The sequence below is a fragment of the Eurosta solidaginis genome, chromosome 1, assembly GCF_040869045.1.
Source record: "Eurosta solidaginis isolate ZX-2024a chromosome 1, ASM4086904v1, whole genome shotgun sequence".
In the NCBI taxonomy this organism is placed as follows: domain Eukaryota; kingdom Metazoa; phylum Arthropoda; class Insecta; order Diptera; family Tephritidae; genus Eurosta; species Eurosta solidaginis.
In genome coordinates, this window is record NC_090319.1 from 71,266,107 (window position 1) to 71,291,113 (window position 25,007).

The window sequence follows — 25,007 nt, forward strand, 5'->3', positions numbered from 1 at the left end:
TGAACTATTAGTAATTTAACCAAATCGTAAAAGTTAAAAAAAATTTACGCACGAAATTTACCTCATAGCAATGTGATCAAATAAACATTATGGGTGTAAGAAATCGGTCTTTTTTTTTTTTTTTTTTTTGGAGAAACTATTTCCTTAAGTTGTTATTAATGATGTATACTTATATTTCTCGCTCCTACTCTCATCTTCCTCTCCGCGCAGAACGCAAATATTGATTTGTTTACATTCTTACAAACTATTATCGTCTACCTCATCCTAAATGTTTCTTCTTATTTCCTATCTATCCTACCGATCTACCCTTCCCGATCTCCTGCTCCATTTCTCTCCCACGCTCCTTCGTACTCCATTCTCCACGCCCACTTTCACTCCAACTCTCACTTGAACTCCTACTGCTACACCTACCCTTTCCATTTCCTCTCTCTCCCATTCCAACTCTCACTCCCACACCCACTCCTGCTATCACCCTCACTCTAGATCCAACTCCCACTCCGAACCCCCTCCTACTTTCACTCCCATACCAACTATCACTTCCGCTCCAACTCTCACTTTCTCTCCCACTCTTACTCCCACTCCCATTATATATGAAATCTATAATACATATGCGATACCTCTTCAAGTGATTGCGTAGATTCAAGTGAGTTAAAATTTTTCCTAATAGGGTGCGTGGCACCGCCTATTTTCAACTAAAAATTAAAAACGAAGTAAAACGAATAACAAACCCCCCTCCGAATAAGAATTAGTTTCTACCTTAACGAAATTTCTATATAACAAATATACATGTGGGAAGTAATTATGATAAAAAAGGTATTCATGGTGACTCGCTTACACTGACCCATTCCTCCAAAAACCACCCTAATACGCGCACTATGATTTTGCCAAAACTACTGATTTTTTCAGCTAAAGTCAATAAAGTTTCTTTCGTCACTTTAAATGTTTTTCCTTTACAAATAGTGTTCTTTGAAAGTGAAGTCCTCGGTGATTATATGATAATGATGACAGGTAAAAAACGAAACTCCCTGAATATCAGGACACTTTTGAATAACCCATTCTTCCAATAACGCGATTTGTATCATTTGATCCAGAGCCAAAACATACATTTTCTTCGTTCAATCTGTAAAGAGATAACGCTAAAGTCGTAGACGAAAATAATAAGCTATATCTTTGTATCAATAGAATTTTACTTTCTAAATTGAATTATAACATTAAATTGGAAAACACTGAAATATTTGAAAATGGGTGTGGCACCGCCCCTTTTATGACTAAGCAATATTCTGTATTACGGGAGCCATAACTCGAAGAAAAATTAACATATCGTAATGAAATTGTGTACACATATTTTCCTTATAGCAAAAAATATTTCTATTAAAAATGGACGAGATCGGTTAAAGACCACGGCAACTTAGATATAAAACAAGTTTAAAAGGGTCGTAGACTAGAATAATAATGATATTTCACTAATCAAGTTTTATTGTAAGAGAGGAGAAATTTTTTTTAAACGGGCGGTGCCACGTGTTATGTAGAAAAGTAATTTTTCTGAAATGAAATGTACAATTGAAGCTCACGCTGAGTATATAATGTTCGGTTACACCCAAACTTAGCCTTAGAAATTTAATTGATATAAAACTCCCTATTGCAAAGATATAGCTTGTTTTATTTCTACACGACTATTTTGAAAATCGTTTGCATAAAAGTGGGCGTGATCCTTAACCGATTTCGCAATTTTTTTTTTTCCACGTGGGAAATGAAATACCATCTTTTTTGCAAAGATATAGCTTATTTTATTCATCCACAACCCTTTTAAAAATATTTTATATAAAAGTTAATTCTTCTTCAAAGCATTCCTTATAGTAAAGACAACCTCTCTGCTGAATTTTGTTATGATAGATTTAACGGGTTTTGATTTATGATTAAAAATGTTAGTAAAATTGATTTTATAACAAGTAGGCTGTGCCACGCGCATTTTAAAAATTGATTTCAATTATTTATCAAGAGTTTCAATATCAGTCCACACATCGAATTTTACCATTATACGTTTAATAATATGGTTTTTTGTGTTTATATACATAAAAAGTGGGCGTGTTTATCATCCCATTGCGCGCATTTCACTCAGTGCCAATAAACCCATATACCAAATTTCAAGAAGATATCTTAATACTTACTCAAGTTGTCGTTACCACAGACATACGGACGGAGGGACAGGTGAGCGAACTGACATAGCTAAATCAATTCCTTTTTTATCCTGAACATTTTTATATATGAGAGGCTATATTTATCTCATACATACGGCATACACGAATGCCGTTACGATCGACCGTTATGTGTTCCATGAGCAAAGCACGCTGAGTATAACAACGGTCCAACCAAATGGTCAATACATACCAAAGTTCATCCAATTGATGTTATTTAAAGTAACTCCCCAATTAAACAACAAGCTGACACACACAAAAAAACCGTAAAGTTAAAATTTTCTATGACTTTCAGTACTTTTGCCAGCGTTCGTTGCACTGCAAACCGCAAATGAGTTGGTCGTGTTACATTGAGTTACAATATCAAATACCGTCGTTATTTGTTGTTTCCATTAAACAAGTACACAATACAAGCAAGTTTCTTGCACATTGACTTTTATCAAGCATATAACTTTATTAGCGAGAAAAAAACAACAAAAAAAAAACTTTAAAGTAAACAAAAATAACAGCAATGTTAATGCAACTCTACTGCAATTTTGTGCGCTTTTTAAAACAACAAACATACGACCCAAAGGATTAAACAACAAAAATTTAAGAAAGAAGCAAAAAAATATTTTACAACCAGAGGAAAATGCGGCAAATGAAGCACACAGGTGCGATGGAGCTGCAAGCTAAAACAACACAAAGTTGTTATTGTACCCTTTGGCGCACAGCAAAACACGCTCACGCCCACCACACACACAAACTTTTATTTATTGTTTGTAATTAATCTCCAACGTATTTTCCAGCAATCAAGCAAAGCTGGGGAAATCGAGCGCCAGTCGGCAGGTGGCAGGCATTGCGCCAAGTAAACTTGTACGGTGTAACTGTCCGCTATGAAGTATCCTTGTGCATGGGATACATGTTTTTGCTGCTGCGGTTGCAGTGCATGTTGTAGGTAGTACTTTGTTCTTATTTTGATGTGAGCAGTTTTTTTTCTGATCTTTATTTTATTTTTCTTGTTTACTTGTTTTTACTATTCTTGTGTTTTCTTAGTATTATCGCACTTTAAGTAGCTGTTTGTTATTTTCAACTTTAGTTATGGCTGCCATCTACGGTTGCCACTTTGATCCATTTTAACCAAAAATGGTCAGTTTTTCTCAATTTTGGCCCTTTTTAGCCAGCAGCACCGACTTTGGTACTTTTCATTCTTTTTCACTGAAAAAAAAAATCATGCTCATAAAATTTGGCACAAATTCATCAGCCTACAATTATCAATTTACTTCAATGGAATTCTTACCACGAAAATTGTTCAGTCAATAAAATGTAGCAGAATAATGACATTTCACCTGGGAGATAATTTAGGCGAGGTATTAAACAGAAAAGTTTTGGATCTTTGGGCAAACACATTGTTTGATGAAACAAACGGACTTATCAGAAAAAAGTTTTGTTTTAGTGGCTGGATATTTCGACCAAACACTTTTAGTGATAGAATTTTGTGACTAGTCGAGCAAAAAAAATGTATTTCAAATACACGAGTGTCTCTAAGAAATATGACAATGAACAGAGAACTAAGTAAAAGGATGAAATTAATTTGTTCCAAACAAAAAGTAATACCTTTCAATTTTTTTACAAAAAAATGTTATGCAAAAATTTCGAAAGCGTTACTTCTCGTTTGGAACGTCGTTATTTAAGTCTTCCTCAGCTGAAAGCAGCTCAATGAGTTCAAGGAACCCCAGGACTATTGTGGTGTAAAGCCACTCAAGATACTTGAAAACTTAGTATAAAAAATGTTTTAACTGAAAGTAAGACAGAAACACTTTTTTAAAGTGATATCTTCATAAATGTGGAACGAATCGCGATTAAAAAATTAATATTTATATTCAGCTTTTGAAGCAAATGCAAAAGAGATTTGATTTTGGAAGAAGTGTTCTGTGTAAAATTATTCCCGTAGGTGCCTGCGGAACCCCATAAACTTCAATCACAAAACCGTTAATTAGTTTCTCGTACCTAATTACATGTAATCCAGTTCAGTTATTACATAGTCGAAAATTTTAAGGCCCGATTTTACAGTAGTTGGGTAAGCTAAGCTTAAACTAAGCTTGCTTAAACTCTAGTCAAATTTAAACACCAGTTAAACTAGTTAGTATTTTTTCAGTCACAGTTTAAGGCCGCCTTTAGGGCAGGCTTTTTTATACAACAACATTGGTATTTTATTATCTAGATAATTTGTAGACACGACAACAACTGGATTTTGCTTACCCAAAAAACACTTAAAAGATATTTCTCCAGCGAAATATATATATAGTTCCGGAGGTGATATCCAACATCCTTATCTAGTTATTCTTAAACCAGATAGTTGATATCCATCATCATTCTCCAACCACTAAGAAACCTTTGAGAAATTTTGTAAAATTTATAGTTCTCGAGTTGATCTCTAACGCCGTTAGCATGTTCAAATTATTATCCAACCTATGAGAGATTTTGTGAAATGTGCAGTTCTCAAATGATTGACATGATTCTCCAGTTTATCCTACATTGGATATCGAGTTGAGGTTGAGTTGAAAAAAAATTCCAAGTTGGTATCACCAACACCAGCAGGTGTTTATTGTGACAAATAGTAGTAGTAATGAAGGGTAATTAATCAAAAATATACTATATAGGGTATTCCATTCCATTTCGACCAATTTTGAACCCGACCCCTTTAGAATTGGCTGAAAGTTTTTCTTCTTTTTCTAGCTTACGAAAGTTTTTCAGAATTTTTTCAAAATTTTTTCATCCAACTCAAAAAAAGTTATGAATTTAAAAAAAAACACCGTTTTTGTTTTCAAAATGCTATAGCTTTTTCAAAAATTGACGGTTTGGGATTTTTTTGTTTTTAAATGTACTTTTCGGAAAAAATACAAAAAAATTTTTAAAGTTTTTTTTTTTTAATTTTTCAGTTTTTGGAGATTTTTCGAATTTCTCCATTTTTTTTTCTCATAAAAAACTTCAATCAATTCTGCAATCATCCCCACTAATCCCGGAGTGGGCCGTTTTTTTTAATATTTTTTTTTATTTAATTGAAAAAAAAATTTTCAAAAATAAAAATTTTTTTTATCAATTTTATTTATATAACAAAAAATGTAAGAAAATGATTTTTAAAAATTCTTTTTTTATATATAATGGTAATCTACGATTAAAATAACCAGGATTAATGACTGAAAGCGAAAGCGAGTCATTTTAATCATAGATTACCATAATATATAAAGAAAAGAATATTTAAAAATTATTTTCTTACATTTTTTTGTTATATAAATAAAATTGATAAAAAAATTTTTTTATTTTTGAAAATTTTTTTTTCAATTAAATAAAAAAAAATATAAAAAAAAATCGGCCAACTCCGGGATTAGTGGGGATGATTGCAGAATTGATTGGAGTTTTTTATGAGAAAAAAAAAATGGCAAAATTCGAAAAATCTCGAAAAACCGAAAAATTAAAAAAAAAAAAACTTTAAAAATTTTTTTGTATATTTTTTCGAAAAATACATTTAAAAACAAATTGTTAAAAAAAAAAAGATCCCAAACGGTCAATTTTTGAAAAAGTTATAGCATTTTGAAAACAAAAACGGTTTTTTTTTTTTTTAAATTCATAACTTTTTTTGAGTTGGATGAAAAAATTTGAAAAAATTCTGAAAAACGTCTTTCGTAAGCTAGAAAAAGAAGTAAAACTTTCAGCCAATTCTAAAGGGGTCGGGTTCAAAATTGGTCGAAATGGGATGGAATACCCTATATATATTTTATTTTATTTTCGTAAAAATACTGTAGTATTGGAATCTTACACTTGAGTCCAGTCAGAGAACCATACGTTGGGAACGATAATTTTTTCAACTTAAGTAATAGCATTTTTTCTTTTATAAAAAATTTCCTCTTTTGCTGAGTACACTATGATTTCCAAGTTTAGCCACTGTTTCGTAACAACTCTTGAGATTTTAGGGGTATGCTAGTTATCAGCATGAGCTCGAATGGTACTCAAGCCCAAATGCTTGTTGCGTATATTCGACGCCATTTAGAACGAAAGCAAATCACCGATAGGTTAACTAGAATTTAACCTTACCAGATCGGCCGCTTAGCTTAAACTTTAGTTAAAGTAGACTGAAAATCAGCAGAATAATTTTAAGCGTAGTTTAAGTGACAAACTCAGTTGAACTTGTACTGCAAAATGGGGCCTAAGGCGCTTGATTTTTGTCTGAGTTCAAAACTCACGCTTACTGAATCTAGGCTCTGGTATGAAGTTTAAACATTTAGGGAAAAAGTAAGCATCTATAAAAATTGTATTAACACAATTGCTTAGTTTCATTTACGATTTACTAGTTTGCCACAACGCAAATGTTTGAACTGTTCCTTACTAAAACCTAACTGCGCTATACATTTTATTTCATTGCAATCGAATAAAACTAGGTTCACAAGGTTTTTTTTTGTGAAAGACATAGACGTATCCTAGAAATGTGAAAATGTAATACCTAAAGGGACACATTAGTTTTGCTTGTGCAGTTTGAATTAAGGCCAAGAGTCTCTTATTCGCGATGTTTATTAAAATTTTATATAGGAAACCATGGAAACATCCTCAAATTTTTACATTTTACAACGAATATGACACTCTACTAATTTTCCGAATTGTTTTTATACCAATAAAATAAAACTAAAACTTGGTCCTTTTTTTTAAGGTCTGATACTTTTTTTCGACGAATTTTGGTCCCAAATGAAAGCATGGTGTGGCAACCGTGCTTCCGTCTTTTAGTTGCTCCCCTTCCATCTATCACATTGAATATGCTTTCTCGTATTCACCCTGCAAATAGCTGATAGCGCGGATTATTGGCATATTTTGTTGGCATCGCTGCACCTTAATTTTTGCTCGCAAGTTCGCTCATACTTTTATCCCCGCCTTTGGTTCGTGGCGTCGAAAAATACTTTTATAATGGGTTATTTCCTTGCTGGTTCATACAAACATACCAACTCAACATTGAACTTTTCCTCATTTTGTATCGCACACTAGCGATTTTCTCTGTCGTTGCTCTCTTCGCTTCCCTAAAGTCGTTTGCGTGTGATGAGAAAACTTTTTTGCATTTCGAATCTTCTACTTTTACACTTTGGGGAGCACTAAAAATGTTCTTTTTTCTTTCTTTTTTCTATCCTTTTTTCTGATTTCCTTGTTTTAATATCCGTGATTTCGTAATACTTAGCTGTAGTTTCGAAATCGTTTTGTTTTTTATATTTTTAACGTCTAGACGCGATTATCCGACCCATACTATTGTATGGGATAGTCGTATTGTGGCCAGCCTTGAGCAAGGAGTCAAACCTAAACTTGTTGGGTAAATTCAACAGATCCAGCATGATCAGCAAAAGCGGTGCTCTAAGAAAAATGCCTAGCGAAGCTCTTCAGGTCATTCTTGACATCCTTCCATTGGAACTTGTTGGTTAGCGAGTTGCGGCAATTTCAGCCCTGCGCCTAAGGGAGTTGTCGTGTTGGAACAACAAGACCACAGGACACTCCAGTATAATAGAAAAATACAGTTTTCTTCCGCCTAGCACAGATTGCTGTGCGATCACAATAGTTGCGGAAATATTCCCACTAGGGATGACTGGACGGAGTCTGATATGTGCTTTGCTATTGACAACAGCATTTCCATATACACGAACTGGTCCAAGCTAAACGGTAGAGTTGGAGGTGGAGTATACTCAAGGGACTTTGACCTCCAGCTCACCTTCTAACTACCAGACCACTGCAATGTATTTCAGGTAGAAGTGTCAGCCACCATGGAAGCCACAGCTAGGATAGGGACATACAATGTCGGCAAAGAAATTTTAATTTTCAAAGACAGCCAGGCTACCATAAATCTCTTGGCTCCTACCCGTTAAATTCCAAACTAGCACTAAACTGTCGCGGATCTCATCAAGAGATGGCCCAACATAACAGTGTACATGGTTCCCTGGACATAGGGACATCGAGGGAAAGGGTCCGATCACTCACAAATCGTCATCATTGAAATTCTCTACCGGGAGTCCAAGAAACTAGCAGATTGAATAGGGATGGACTATAGGGAATTTGGTGTTAGGGGCGTAGGTTTCCAGCTTACAATAGAAAAGATGGTTGGTGTCAAGTGGGAACACATCAAATAAACTGCATAAATTACGTATTACGGGATTGATTCTGGAAAAGACGATTAACCTGTTACAGTATCCAGAATGAGGTTGGGCCAGAGTGACTGGTGTCTCCCTTGTTAGTCTGCCATCTTCTCGTGAAATTGTTGGATAGTGTATATTAATAACGTGGTACACCGGATGCGACCTAGCATAAATGTTTACCGATAATGGTTTCCTAATACTTGTGCGAATCAAACGGCTGCGTAGGCAGGTGCCGGATCTAATTATAATGCTTACGTAGATATTTTCATATCATTCGCGTAGGCAATGCTAAATCAGTTGTTTGCTGGGGTTCCAGGTTTTTGACAATTAATCAAAACCTGTCTGTTCAGCGTTTATTTATGCTCGACTCTTGCGGATCGTTCAGATAATTTGCGGATAATCTTTTAAGATCGTGGGTTCGAATCGAGCTCAAGGCCTAACAATAATTTTTTATCATTATTATTGTTATGATAAATTTTTTCTTTTTTTTTTTTTAAATCAGTAGGCCGATATAACAACAAAAATTGTTAATACATCCCAGAGCACGGGGAAAAAAGTGTCAATAAAATATGACACTATGGCAGCATTGCCAACAAACAAATCCAATTTTCACAGCCATTCTGCAACAGATGTCGCAGTGTTGTGAATATCAATTGGCACGAAACAGAATAGAAGTAGGATTAATGAAGACAAACAAAAAACCGCTGTGATGGCTGAATGGTTATAGCAGCGGCGCCTAAACGTTGCCGATGAAGGAATTTAGCAGTTCCCGTAATGGATCTATACAACGAGCTTTGGCAGTTGTCTAAAATTTTTTCTTTCTTCTATTCTAATTTAAAAATTTTTTCAATTAAGAAAAAATTTATCATAACAATAATAATGATAAAAAATTATTGTTAGGCCTTGAGCTCGATTCGAACCCGCGATCTTAAAATCAGTAGGCCGATATAACAAAAAAAATTGATAATCTTTTAAGACAAGTGGGAAGGGGTGAACGTTTTATGTCTTAAAGTAGTGTTTCGTGGTCGAATGTGTCAAAAGGACAAGTGAAGTGCCACGACTATCCCTCTGTGATGGGATTTTTGTTGTTTCAGTCCGTAATACATATATCATAGTGTATATAGAGCTTAGCGCTGTTTTAGTGCTATGCATTTTGCCGAAGCCATACTGATGGATGGCTAAGCGAAGATTCACAAGGAAATGAGGCATATTGATTTAGAGGGCTTGACTTATTTAATGGCCTCTTTGACCGCTGTGTGGGTGATATCAATTAGCGACACTTCGTGTTTGTGTTTATGTGCCTGTCTGCAGTTTGCACGGCGTCTTGCATTGCCCACTGAAAGATGCGTTACCAGTTGCCGGCCGGCAGAAAGCGCTCGCAAATTTCTTCGAATCCGACATAGTTTTATCGTCAAAGACGATAGATATGTCATCTTGTATTATGTCGGATTTGAGTAGAATTTGACTGTTTTCCGCGACTTACCAACGATCGCAGATAGGTTACAGTCCTTTAGATACTCTTCTCATTTGACATGTGTGTTGTGTTCATTTGCCAGCTGCATAATATCCAAGTTGATATTCCTAATGTGAGGTCTCTAGGATGTAACTGTCTTGAAAGGTCGTGTTCTCTTGCTAGGTTTGCAGCTTCGGTTGGGAAATGAGGTAGAATTTGATATGCTCTACCGACCAGTGTGCTAAAGTCGAAGTGATCATTTTGTGGAATGCGCCCTCGCCTTGTCGGACATTAGTCGGAGTGGCGAAAGGTTGATTTGTAAGAGTTTTATAATATTTCCAATTTCCTTTTTTGATAATAAACGACCGCCTTTCAGAGGTGATGAAATTTGCTGATCGCCGTATTGAAGGGGTATAGGTCAGATGCTCAGGTAGGGCCGGATCCATTTAAATGCAATTTCTGAGTCCTCCGCTGACAAAGGAAATGTCTGGCGAGCATCGCCATTTATCGTGCTAAAAGTCGTATTGTCTGTTTACTTTGCTAGTTCCCTGCGTCTTGTGTCGGCGCTGGCAGGCTGGAATGCTAGAGGACGTGGCGTAAATTAAAATCGCCAAGAATAAGATGGTTTTTGCCATCAACTAGCGCCCTGATGTCAATGCATATTGGACAGCAGGTGGAAGGACAAATTTGGATGTTAAATCTTTCTAGGTTTACGTCACCTGACGGAATGGTTACACCATGATGTTCTAAGGTTTTGCCCTGCGGTTGATAGAGGAATGAAATATACTGTGGCGAATTTTCGCATCACTAAATAAATGCAAAACAACAAAAACATTAAAACAATCTACATAAACACATTAATCATCATTTACCCACATACATACAAGGCAACGAAGAGATAACTCACACACAGATTAAGTCATCAGCAGAAGTAGTACTCACGCATACACCCGCATATGGTTATAAGATAGATATAAACTACAAATATACATGTATATAGCTAATAACCAAGCAAGAGACACAATTGTTCTGGAATACAGTTTCGCGAAATGACTAGACCTTCGGAGAAATGGACGAACGAGAAAACAGAGAGTATAAAAGCAGCACAAGCTGAGGCATGGCATGGCATGATTTAAACTCGCAAATAGTTGTGAAGTAAGAGTTATTGTGAAGTACTCTCAAAGTAGTCTAAAAGAGACCATTTTGCTTTATTGAATATTGGAGTTATTTATTTAACAGTTTAGAGATTCGAACGTTAGCAGAAGATTTGGAATAAGCGGAATTTCCCTAAATTCGTTACAATACTATATTGCACGGTGTAATGTGTGATAAAAGCTAGACCCTCATTACTACTCTTACCCATTTCTTTTCTTTTCTACATTTAGTACATCATTACGTTAAACGCTATGCTACGATACAAATACCCTACGAGTAATTTTAGTAGCCGACTATTTAGTGCTTAATTTCAACCGACTTTCATGCTTCCTTCTTTGTGTTCTTATATTTCATGTCTTCTACTACATTAATTTCTGTCCTTTCTAGTCACTGTTTCCTCTCTGCTCAATGAAAAAAACAATCAAGAAGAAATTTTGTTCTTATTTGGCGCTCGCACATTGTTTATTAAAACAAGACGCTGCTTTTTACGACAAACAGCTGGTTTTGAGTATTTGGCATTCTTTACTTCACCTGCTTACTAACCCAGAAAGTTCTTCACTCTTAAGCGACTTCTCCTTTTTCCACTGCCAGTAGCCCAATCCTCAGCTTTGGCATTTTGAAACAATTTTGGCAATAATGAAACAGCTTTGCATTGCGTCTACAAATCGCGAATGTTTCTTCTTAAGTAAGTAAGATAGTATTGAACACATTTTCTTAAAGCTGAGTATTTCGAAATATTGAAACATTGTTTTCAAACAAAATGCAAACATAAGAAACATCAGATCTATTTGGCTACACAAGTCAGTCTATTCTAGCATAACAGCGCACCCGGTCTCATATCCGGCCAAGAGCTGTCATCTAAGTTTCACTAGTATAAAATCGTTTGAGTGCGCTTAAACAATTATAACTTAAATGACAACAACAATTTAATTAAGTTTAAAATTTCTATATCTCATAACTTTCTCAAAGCGGAGGGATTCACTTGCCTTCCTAGCAAGTTGATTTTGTTAGTCGCGTAGTATTCAACTGAAAACTGTCTGCCTAGATTAAATCAATCCTTCTAGAGTCATCTGAAATTAAAATTTTTTGTAAAAAGTGTCAAAAATATAAATGATTTTGTGATTGCGTTACTCTAGTATATATACAGTAGCGAACACGAAAATATCAGTTGCAATTATTATCAAATTTTGCCAATGAATTTTTTTTATACCTTTCATGAAAATTAAATGATATATTAAGTTTGTCACGAATCCCAAAGTTGTAAGTCCTTGAAGGAGAGCAGATAGATCCCCAATAGGTATAACGAAATCAGGATGAAGAGCTGAGTTCAGTTAGCCATGTCCGTCTGTCTGTCTGTCTATTTGTATGCAAACTAGGCCCTCACTTTTTGAGATATCTTGATAAAATTTGGTAGGAGGGTATATTTAGGTGTCCGATTATACATTTGCCGGAACCGGCCCTATCGGACCACTATAACAGATATCTCCCATACAACCGATTTTTCAGTAAAGAGGATTCTTGTCATGTCTTCCTCAATTCATCAGATTGAAGCTTCAAACTTCACCGTATACTTTCGTATATTGCACATATTGTTTTCTGAAAAAATCGAAGAGATCTGTCGTATATATAGCATATGTCCCCTACAACCGATTCTTCAGATAAGAAACTTTTCGAAATTTCTACACCATTTTAATAGCTAGAAGCTACAAATTTCACCAAATGCTTAAGTATATAGCACATTTAATATAAATGTCATTTCTGACCCCTTTTTACAGGCTAGAAGCTTCAAATTTCACCAAATGCTTACACTTACGTCATATATTATTGAAATAAGTGATTCGCGGTCATAGTTTTGACATGCAGAGCACAAAAACCGTTAAACTATGCATCCTCACATAAACTACCTACCTATTTTTAAACGGTTTTATTTTTATACTCAGTTGAGCAGAGTTCACAGATTATATTAACTTTGATTGGATAACGGTTGGTTGTACAGGTATAAAGGAATCGAGATAGATATAGACTTCCATATATCAAAATCATCAGTATCGGAAAAAATTTGATTGAGCCATATCCGTCCGTCCGTCCGTATTGAGATATCTTCACCAAATTGGGAAAACGAGCTTATCTGTACCCAGAATAGATTGGTATTGAAAATGAGCGAAATCGGATGATAACCACGAATTTTACTTTCTAAATTGAGTTATAACATTAAATTGGAAAACACTAAAATTTTTAAAAATGGGTGTGGCACCGCCTCTTTTATGACTAAGCAATTTTCTATGTTTCGGGAGCCATAACTCGAAAAAAATTAACATTTCGTGATGAAATTGTGTAAAGATATTTTCCTTATAGCAGGAAATACTTCTAGTAAAAATGGACGGGATCGGTTAAAGACCACAGCAGCTTAGATATAAAACAAATTTAAAAGGGTCGTAGAATAGAATAATAAGCTATAACTTAGCAAAAAATAGTTTTGAATGGGCGGTGCCACGTGTTATGTAGAAAAGTAATTTATCTGAAATGAAATGTACAACTGAAGCTCATGCTGAGTATATAATGTTCGGTTACACCCGAACTTAAACACTTTTACTTGTTTATTTTATATTTATCTTAAAAATCGCTTAGGTATGTACACCTTTTCACTATATATTTTATATCTTATACAGTCGATTATTCGGATATTACGAATGGGATAATATTATTGTTCAATCAGTTCACAAATACCCGATAAGTACTGAATTGCATAATTCCTTTGAACAATTTTTTAAATTTTACGATGAATTTTGTAATCATGCTGAACATAGCTAATTTTGTGAAAAGTGGGGACCCCGAGGAACCGTGCAATTTCGTAAACTTATGAACATATGAAACCTAAACCAATTCAAAATTCATCGTTCAATGTCAAAAACTTGACTAGCAAATCGTTTCACGTAAAAAGGTTATTAGCGAAATTACTCATTGGGCGTGTTAATTTATTCATTCCGTTTATTCGGAACATTCGTCTGCCTGTAAAAATTTGTGAGTCTTTTTATATTTGAAACATTATGTATATACTTATTTGGAATATTCGGACCCCGTGAGGTAGTATCAAATGAACGTGTTCCGAATCAGTTAACAATTTATCCGGAACACTTCCATGAATTCTTAAACGGAAAAGAACTTTCCGAAATTTCGAAATATAAAGGTAAATACACCGTGTGTAGCAGGACCGCACAAAAGCTTAACTCTTCTGCCAAAGTCAAGGCCAGAATATAAAGTTCTAAGACAATAAGCCATTCTTTGTCAAGTCATTGCGGCTGCAAAGTAGAGTATCACCCCATGCCGGGTACCAGTTCGAAATCGCCCTATCTCAAAATAGTTTTCAAAAATTTCCCTTTTCAGGATTGGTCACAAAAACGCCCTAATCAGAATTAGATTGAAGAATGCCTTTTCTCAAATTGATTTTCTTTAACTCCCATCAATTTGCATTGAACTTATGCTCAGGGAGGAGGTTTTTGAAACAAATTTTGAGATAGTGTATTTTTGAATAAAATGCTGACGTACGGCATTCAAACTAATTCTGCAAGAATGGCCAAACCAACATAACTCTATATCAATTCTCGAAATAATTAGTAGAAAATGAGTTATTTCTTCCAAAACCTGTTGGCATTTACAAATGTATTATCATTACTAGTGGTACTTTTGTACTAAAATTTTTGCTGAGGGGATTGAATTATTCCCCTTTTTCCTTACTTCGTAAAAGCAACCCGTCCAGATTTTTAAACTTGGGAGTGTCAAAGCTCTGTCATCATTGGAGAACAAACCTGTAGTAATTGAATCATATGCAATCAGGTGGAATATAAATCATAACAAAAATATATTTTGTACTAGAAGACCCGGCAGACGTTGTCCTGCCCTAAATTTGGCCAATCTGCATACATCTTAATAAGCTTTTTCGGCCTGACTCTGCCCTCCCTCCCTCTTCACTTTTTCCTAGTCCTTTTATTCACTCCTCCCTCCGTCTTTTTCGCTTCATCTATCTCCATCTTCGTCTCATTCTATCTCTTTCTCAATCTCCTTCTCTCTTTTCTCTTCTCTCAATTTCTTGTCATTCTTCTGCATCCCTTACTGCCTGTCCCAGAAGGTAGTATGTATTTTATTCCAGTCCCAGTCCCACTCCGAGTCTCAGTCCCAGTCCTAGTCCTAATCCCAGTCCCAGTCCGTCCCTGGATAATATATTACTCTGTACTAAAGCACTCATCAACAGCTTTCATTTGATATCAATATTCTATAAATACATTCTAGGGGTACCCGGGTCCACGTTTTAGCCTATATCTCGAGACCCGAGTCACCCAGGGGTATGAAAATTACCCTCTCCTAAAGCATTCATCAACAGCTTTCATTTGATATCCATATTCTATAAACACACTCTAAGGGTACCCGGGTCCACGTTTTGGCTTATATCTCGAGACCCTAGTCACCCAGGGGTATGAAAATTACCCTCTACTAAAGCACTCATCAACAGCTTTCATTTGATATCCATATTCTATAAACACACTCTAAGGGTACCCGGGTCCACGTTTTGGCATATATCTCGAGACCATAGTCACCCAGGGGTATGAAAATTACCCTCTACTAAAGCACTCATCAACAGCTTTCATTTGATATCCATATTCTATAAACACACTCTAAGGGTACCCGGGTCCACGTTTTGGCTTATATCTCGAGACCCTAGTCACCCAGGGGTATGAAAATTACCCTCTACTAAAGGACTCATCAACATCTTTCATTTGATATCCATATTCTATAAACACACTCTAGGGGTACCCGGGTCCACGTTTTGGCTTATATCTCGAGACCCTAGTCACCCAGGGGTATGAAAATTACCCTCTACTAAAGGACTCATCAACATCTTTCATTTGATATCAATATTCTATAAACACATTCTAGGGGTACCCGGGTCCACTTTTGGCGTATAGCTCGAGACCCTAGTCACCCAGGGGTATGAAAATTACCCTCTACTAAAGTACTCATCAACAGCTTTCATTTGATATCCATATTCTATAAACACGCTGTAGGGGTACCCGGGTCCACGTTTTGGCCTATATCTCGAGACCCGAGTTACCCAGTGGTATGGAAATTACCCTCTACTAAAGCACTCATCAACAGCTTTCATTTGATATACATATTCAATAAACACACTGTGGGGGTACCTGGGTCAACGTTTTGGCCTACACCTCGAGATCCTAGTCACCCAGGAGCATGAAAATTACCCTCTACTAAAGCACTCATCAACAGCTTTCATTTGATATCCATATTTTATAAACCCACTATAGGAGTACCCGGGTCCAGGTTTTGGCCTATATCTGGAGACCCTAGTCACCCAGTCACCTATCCTATATTTCAAGTTAGATCAAACTACACACGGGGTGCAAAACAAATTCAAAATCGGTTCAGTAGTATAGGAGTCCATTGGCCTCAATTGTGTGACACGTGTTTTTTATATATTAAGATTTAAACAACATTGAACAAATGTCCATTCAAAACACAAACGTCATTATGACTTATAACAAACTTTGTTTAGTTATACGCCCTTATATAATGTACACAATTTTCATCTTAATAAATAATCTTTTCATTATAATTTGGTTAATTTTTCATCAGTCATGTTCCAAGAATACTACACGAACTATAACACCGTGTTTGACGCATGAATTTCAATGTCGTGATCAAATCACTTGCCTACATCACAGATGGCTGTGTGATGGCGAAAAAGATTGTCCAAATGGCGACGATGAACTACAACAGAATTGCCGTAATTCCACATGTCGACCCGATCAATTTCAATGTGGTGATCGTAGCTGTATAGCGGGATATTTGACGTGTAATGGTGAAGCCGATTGTGCGGATCGTAGTGATGAGCTGAAGTGTGGTAAGTTGAAAGAGCGCAAGTATAGGAGTTGACAAAAAGTGAGTTCTATGTTCTTCGCTTTGCTTACTATTTCAGATATTACAAAGATCACAAAATGCAACTTAACCACATATTTTGATTGTGGTGGCGGTCAATGTATACTATTATCAAAAGTTTGTGATGGCAGAAAAGATTGTCCGGACGCTGAAGATGAGCCGGCTAAAAAATGCGGTGTGAATGAATGTGCAACAAATAATGGTGATTGTATGCATAAATGTATCGATCAACCGATTGGTTATCGCTGTGAATGCAACTCAGGGTAAGTTTCGTTTTTGTATTAAATTTAACTTTTACGGGTGGCAGCGCACGCCTCTCAATCGCCATCACTCCATCACTCACCTTACATCTCATTTTAATTTTTCCAAAACATTACCTTCTCTTTCAGTCCTTAATTTATGTTATTCTCTGTCTAACTCTCTTTAACGCAACAAAAACACTCACTCCTCTCAAAAGGGCTGATTAGTTAGACAGCTCAATTGTCAGTAACAAATATAAATGTATCACACAGATTTTTAGCGGGCGAGCCTCTGAGGAGTCGAAGCTCGTCATTGCGCTACATAGTTTGTGTAGCGGACGCCCTAGAAGGATCAACGAGAATATCAAGTCGTTTTCGAGATAGTTGGGCTTATAACTTAATGGTGCTTGTTACCGGGAAGTACCGAATCTATATCCGACAAAGCAAAATCTGCATAAACATCCTTCACACTCTACAAAACTTTCGAGGATGGTATATATTGCTACAACGACAACAACCATAACACGCCTTTTCTCTATATTTTCCACTTCTCTGTCTTTCGTTTTTCCTTTTCTCCTAGAGAGTATCATTATTTAAATATCGTTCGTCCTAGAAGGGCTCTCTTACTGAATGGCTCATCACCTTGACGGGGAAAATATCAATCATACGCTTTAAAGTTAGTTTTTGGGCTAATTTACTATTATTTAGTTAATTTACTAAGGTTTATAATTGAACAAGACAGACATTGCCTGGTGCATTAGGGTGATCTTTACAAATCAAATTCTATCTCACCCCTTCAAACTGTAATGGGAATATTCGAACCAGCTGCCGCCGTGGTGTGATGGTAGATTGCTCCGCCTACCAAACCGAAGATCCTGGGTTCACGCCGCGGTCAAAGCAACATCAAAATTTTAGAAACAAATTTTCTTAATTAGAAGAAAATTCGTCGCCCCTGGACAGTGTTTGGCAAGCACTCCGTGTGTACTTCTTCGATTTGTTAACAGGTGCCTTACCTCGCTTGCGGTTGCATCGAACTATTTTACAATTAAGGTTATCTGGGCCCCGGGCCATAGTGATATCCCGGACAACTGTCAAGCGGTTGTACCGCATCGGTACAACTTAACTGGATGAAGATGGCTGTAGGAATTTCGGAATTCCGCTGGCCACCCGTGTTTTGCTCCTTCATAGCTGGGCCTCTAGTCAGCTGAGCAAACGTTGGGCGGACATCACCTCTTACAGGGTAGCAAGATCTTTTTGCCAGAAGTGGGCGGCAGGAGGTCGCCGAAATAATTGGGTTAACCAAGGCTCACCTATCAATGGCCATTGGGGTTTTGCCAGGGCACTGCCCCATGGGTATCCATGAGGTTCGTCTCAATTTACTGGAAACCCCATCCTGCTGTAGCTGTATGGAAGATGATGAGGGGAAATCATCAAATCACTTTATGCTTGATTGCCCAGCTTTTTCTAGAACTAGGCGAAAGTAATCCGGTCGCGACTCACTTGGATCTCCCGAGGATTTATCCCAAGTTGAGATCGGTATCATTCGGAACTTTATCGTTGTTACGCAACGATTCTTTAAGTATCTATAGCTACGTCACCGCTATTTTGTTGCATGTGGTATCACAACGAACCTTCCTGTTGTCCCCTATCAGGGCAGCTACCACCTAACCTGACCTATTGTAACTAAATTCAAAAAACTAATTTATCTGAGATGAAATGTACAATTGAAACTCACGCTGAGTATACATATTGTCACGGATATTAGCATCACTAAATTATCCCATCACTAATGCGATGCTAAGGCAATGCCAAGCAGTATTTACGTTAATAATTAAATCAAGTATACACATATATAAGGCAGCCCAGAGAGATGTCACACACAAATGCATTTACTTATATGCCTATGTGCGCGCGAGAGACTGTAAACTACAAACATTCACATCAATAATTCAATCTTTATGTGTCTACATAACCGAAGAAATAATTGCGTCTACACATATGTACGTATACGAGCAGCGGAGCGGCAATGCACAAACACATGCACATATCTTATCTGAGTTGTCACAAGAGAGAGCAATAATTTGTGCACGTAGTTGTGGCTGGCGATTTTGTAGCCGAAACAACTAGTAAGTTCTGGAAATCGAAGAGCCTAGAAGTATGCAGCGTAAACTGTAAAAGCGGGGCAAGCGAGTAAGAAGTAATTCAGTTTGATTTGAGTTGTCAAGCAGTTTGATTAAGACGATATCTAGCGAGCAATAGCAGTGTTATTTTGAATAGTAGAGTTTCATTGAGCTATCAATCAGTGTGGTTATTAAGCAAGCTATTCGTTGGACAGTTTGTTATTGTGAAGTACTTTAATAAAGGCCATTTTGCATTATTACAAATTGGAGTTATTTATTCAATAGTTTAGTGATTCGAACTTAGCAGAGGATTGCAAATAAGAGGATTTGCAGCAAATTCGTTACAATTGGTGTCAGAAGAGGAATTGTTGAATAAATTCCAGAGGACAACAAGGACATGGCAAAGTTCAGTGAATTGAAGATCCAGCAACTGAAGAAGGAGTTGGAGAGCCGTGGATTGAATATAAGCGGCGTTAAACTTGAACTTCAGGCACGGCTACGAGAGGCAATGGAAGCAGAAGGAATTGATGTGGAAGAGTATGTCTTTCATCTTGATGGTGAGGAGACAACAAAAATTGAAGAGAAAAATGAAACATCTCAGACAGTTACCAGCACAGACTTGAACATGATATTGGCTGCAATATCTGCACAAACATCGACAGTAGCATCAATGTCGTCGCAATTGGCATCCCAGCTGGAAGCGCAAGAGGCACGTATAACAGAAATGTCATCACAAATATCCACAAATATGGCATCCCAACTGGAATCGCAGGAGAACCGTATAACAGCAAAGATTGAATCATAGGAGACACGTATATCCGAAATGTCGTCACAAATAACATCCAGGATTGAAACACAGGAGGCATGTATATCCGAAATGTCGTTACAAATAGCATCCAGGATTGAAGCACAGGAGGCACGTATATCCGAAATGTCGGGACAAATTTCAGCACAGGTATCATCGCAGATCTCTGTACAACTAGAAGCCCGTATGGACGAAAAAATAATGCAGTTTGAGAACAAAATCGAGGCTGAGGTAGATGCTTTAAAACGTCGTATACAGGAGCTGCAGCTAAACCGCCCAGCTGTTTCAGCAAGCAATCCAAAGGTAAAAACACCATCATTTGACGGTTCTGTTCCTTTCCAGGTCTTCAAGCTACAGTTTGAGAAGACCGCAGCAGTGAACAACTGGAATGCGGAAGATAAAGTTGCTGCACTGTTCGTGGCATTGAAAGGGCCTGCAGCGGAAATCTTACATACGATTCCAGAGTACGAACGGAACAGTTATGAAACATTGATGGCTGCTGTAGAACGACGTTATGGAAGCGAGCATAGGAAACAGATATTCCAAATTGAGTTGCAAAACCGCTACCAAAAAGCAAATGAGACATTGCAGGAGTTTGCTTCAGATGTTGAAAGGTTGGCTCATCTCGCAAATGCGGACGCACCCGTGGAATACACCGAGAGGGTAAAAATCCAGAGTTTTATAAATGGCATAAGAGACGTGGAAACGAAGCGAGCTACATACGCGAACCCAAAACTGACATTTGCTGAAACGGTATCACATGCATTGACTCAGGAAACTGCCTCCCTATTGAGTAAACCAGCATATAACGCTCATCGTGTAGAAGTAGAAAGGCCAGAATGGGTAGACACAATTTTGGAAGCACTGAAGGGATCACAACAGAAAAATGCCGGAGTTATTAAATGTTTCAAGTGCGGCAACCCAGGTCATATTGCACGATATTGCAGCACCGGTCCCAATAGCTCCAACAATGTGGGTGGCCGTAAACGCAGAGCTGAAGGAGATGAGCAAATCTCCAAGTCCACTCAATCGTTAAACTAAAGCGAGTCAGCCGCAAGGGGCGACAGCTGGCTCCCTCAATTGAATGCCCCATAATCTCTATCTCACAAATTGGAAGAAGGTCAAACAATCTTACTGTCGGAGGACATGTGGATGGAAAGGAACGTTTACTGACTGTAGATACGGGTGCATCTCATTCCATCATTCGAGCGGATTTAGTCAACAAGAAGATAACACCATTGCATGGAGCAAGATTGCGTACAGCCATTGGAGAAGACAGCACGGTTCTAGGAGAAGTATCATGTGAAGTCGCAATTGGTAACGTCACGGTAGTGACACAATTTTATAGTGGCAGAGATTGTTGATGAAATCATAATTGGAGTGGACTTCTTAATCGACCAGGGCATCAAGATCGACATGCAAAGCAAGACGATGCGATATAAGAACATGGATGTACCACTTAATTTCGGCTACGAGAGGGGCTACAGCAGTAAACGAGTGCTGGTGGAAGAGAGTCAGCGAATACCACCAAAATCCGAAGCAGTCATCTGGGCAAAGGTTGATGGAGATAGTGGGACAAACAAATTGTGGGTTGTCGAAGCAGCAAACAAATCAGCACTGAACATATTTGTAGGAAAAACCCTGGCTATGACAAAACAAGATGGACGTATTCCGGTAAGAGTACTCAATGAGTTCAATTCACCATTCAAACTGACTAAAGGAGCTATTTTGGGAAGATGCCAAGAGGCTGAAGTAGTTATTAACTGTGAACAGCTCCAGGAACACGTTTCAGTTAGTAATACTAATCTTTCAAATGACATCACGGCATGGACGCAGGGGCTAGAGGAAGCATATCAGAGTAAGGCAAAACAACTGCTCCTAAAGTACGCGAACATATTTGACCACGATGGTTCTAAACCAGGCCGCACCAACGTTGTGAAACATCAAATTGACACTGGAGATGCGATGCCGATCCGTCAAGTTCCCCGTATTGTTCCACTGGAGAAGCGGGAAGTTGTGAGTCAAATTATAAAAGAAATGAGCGACAGCGGCGTCATCGAACCATCAGCTAGTCCCTGGAGCTCACCGGTAGTACTTGTAAAGAAGAAGGATGGAAAAATGAGGTTTTGCGTGGACTACCGGAAGTTGAATGACGTTACGAAAAAGGATAGCTACCCATTGCCAAGAATTGACGACACTCTGGACTCGCTCTCTGGTACGAAATGGTTTTCCACACTGGACTTGAAAAGCGGCTACTGGCAAGTGGAGGTAAAGGAGGAAGACAAAGAGAAAACAGCCTTCAGCGTCCGAGATGGTCTTTGGCAATTTACAGTAATGCCCTTTGGACTATGTAATGCACCAGCTACTTTCGAGAGACTCATGGATCAGGTATTGAAAGGACTACATTGGAAAACATGCTTGGTGTACCTGGACGACATCATCGTATTGGGCAAGAATTTCGATGAACATCTTAAGAACTTGGAGGAAGTTTTCCAAAGAATAGCTGGCGCTGGTCTGAAGTTAAGTCCCAAAAAGTGTGCGCTGTTTAAAAAGGAAGTAAATTATTTGGGTCACAAGGTAACGACAGAGGGCATCTGCACTGCGAACGAAAAGATAGAGGCTGTAAAGGATTGGCCAAGACGACAGAACCTACATGAATTAAGAAGTTTCCTTGGGCTGTGCACATATTACCGCCGATTTGTACAAAATTTTTCCAGCGTAGCTTATAGCCTCTATGAGCTTACAAGAAAAAATAAAGCTTTTGAATGGAAGAAGGAGCAAGAAGTGGCTTTCCAAACATTGAAGGAGCGTTTGTGCACTGCCCCAATGTTAGCATATCCGATTCCAGGAGCAACATTTATTCTAGATACAGATGCGAGTGGATATGCTATAGGAGGCGTTTTATCACAACTGGTCGATGGACAGGAGAAGGTAGTTGCATATTACAGCCGTTCGATTGGAAAACCAATCATACTGCGTTACGCGGAGAGAGCTGTTGGCATTGGTAGAGTGCGTTAAACATTTTCACAAATACTTCTACGGCCAGCGATTCCGTGTCAGGACAGATCACGCAGCTTTAAAATGGCTACTGCAGTTCCGTAATCCGGAAGGACAATTGGCACGGTGGATCGAGCGACTACAAAGCTATGACTTTTCCATTGAGCATCGAAAAGGTAGTACCCATGGAAATGCCGATGCAATGTCACGAAGACCATGTAGTTTGGAATGCAAGCACTGTTCAAAAGCCGAGGCTAAAGAAGACATTATAGATGTCCGGCTAATGACTATAACATGTACAGATGAATGGGACAAGGAACAGCTAAGAAAGTGCCAGCTAGAAGATGCAGATCTGTCACGTGTTATGCAAGGGCTCGAACGAAATGAAAGACCAAACAGAGAAGAGATGTCAGCAGAGAGTCCCATTGCGAAGTCATATTGGGCACAGTGGAACAGTTTAGAATTGATATCCGGTTGCCTTCATCGAGTATGGGAGAGTGAGGATGGTAAATACAAGAATAAACTGATAGTTGTTCCCAGAAAGAGGATTCCTGATGTGCTCAGCGAGCTGCATAATGGTCCAAGCGGAGGTCATCTTGGAATCATGAAGACGCTCGAGAAGATTAAACAGAGATTCTATTGGGTTGGTTGCCGTCAGTCGGTCACTGAGTGGATTGCGAACTGCGAGGTTTGCAGCAGAGCGAAAGGGCCCAGAACACGAAGTCATGGCCAGATGAAGCAATATAACTCAGGTGCGCCATTTTAAAGGATCGCTATGGATGTCGCCGGTCCATTTCCTACTAGCAACGGCGGAAACAAATATGTACTGGTAGTTATGGATTATTTCAGCAAATGGCCAGAGGTATACCCAATCCCAAATCAAGAAGCAGAAACGGTAGCCGAAGTGTTTATAAGCAATTGGGTTGCAAGGTATGGTGTACCAATGGAGTTACATTCTGACCAAGGCAGGAATTTCGAATCAGCTGTGTTCCAGGAAATGTGTAAGTCATTGGGCATTCGAAAAACACGGACAACTGCATTGCATCCTCAATCCGATGGTATGGTAGAACGATTCAATAGAACATTGGAGGAGCACTTAAGGAAAGTAGTGGACAAGTACCATAAAGAATGGGATACCCGCATACCATTATTCTTGATGGCTTACCGATCAGCAGTGCATGAGACAACGGGCCAAACCCCTGCAAAAGTAATTTTTGGCAATGACCTTAGATTGCCAGCTGATTTGAAGTTTGGGATAGATGCCAATGCGGAGAGAAATGTCAGGAAATCCACTAGTGATTTGGAAGAAGAGCTAAGAGAAATACATGATCTGATAAGGCAACGAACAAAGATTATGAGTGACAAGATGAAAGCCAGATATGATAAAGCAATTAATTCAGAAGGTTTTCAGGAAGGAGATTTGGTGCTGTTATACAACCCACAACGTAAAAAAGGTTTGTCCCCGAAATTGCAGTGTAATTGGGAAGGCCCATACAAAGTTGTAAAACGGATCAACGATGTAGTGTACCGCATACAGACCATCGGTAAACCACGAACCAAAATGAAGGTGGTCCATTTGGAAAGGCTAGCAACGTTTAGATCGAGAGATTTGTCTGATCGGGACGATCAGACTTAGGTGGAGGTCAGTGTCACGGATATTAGCATCACTAAATTATCTCATCACTAAGGCGATGCTAAGGCCATGCCAAGCAGTATTTACGTTAATAATTAAATCAAGTATACACATATATAAGGCAGCCAAGAGAGATGTCACACACAGATGCATTTACTTATATGCCTATGTGCGCGCGAGAGACTGTAAACTACAAACATTCACATCAATAATTCAATCTTTATGTATCTACATAACCGAATAAATAATTGCGTCTACACATATGTACGTATACGAGCAGCGGAGCGGCAATGCACAAACACATGCATATATCTTATC

General features: G+C 38.0%; 1 protein-coding gene across 13 annotated transcripts in view; it reads left to right on the forward strand.

Moving 5' to 3' along the window:
- Window positions 1-25,007, forward strand: part of LpR1 (Lipophorin receptor 1) — a 1,438,611-nt gene that overhangs the window by 1,186,176 nt on the left and 227,428 nt on the right. For all 13 annotated transcript variants that reach the window (XM_067758124.1, XM_067758130.1, XM_067758126.1 and 10 more), the window contains 2 exons: window positions 16,593-16,860; window positions 16,936-17,158. In XM_067758124.1, coding sequence (XP_067614225.1) covers window positions 16,593-16,860; window positions 16,936-17,158 — 491 coding nt within the window. The remainder of the gene's footprint in view (window positions 1-16,592; window positions 16,861-16,935; window positions 17,159-25,007) is intronic.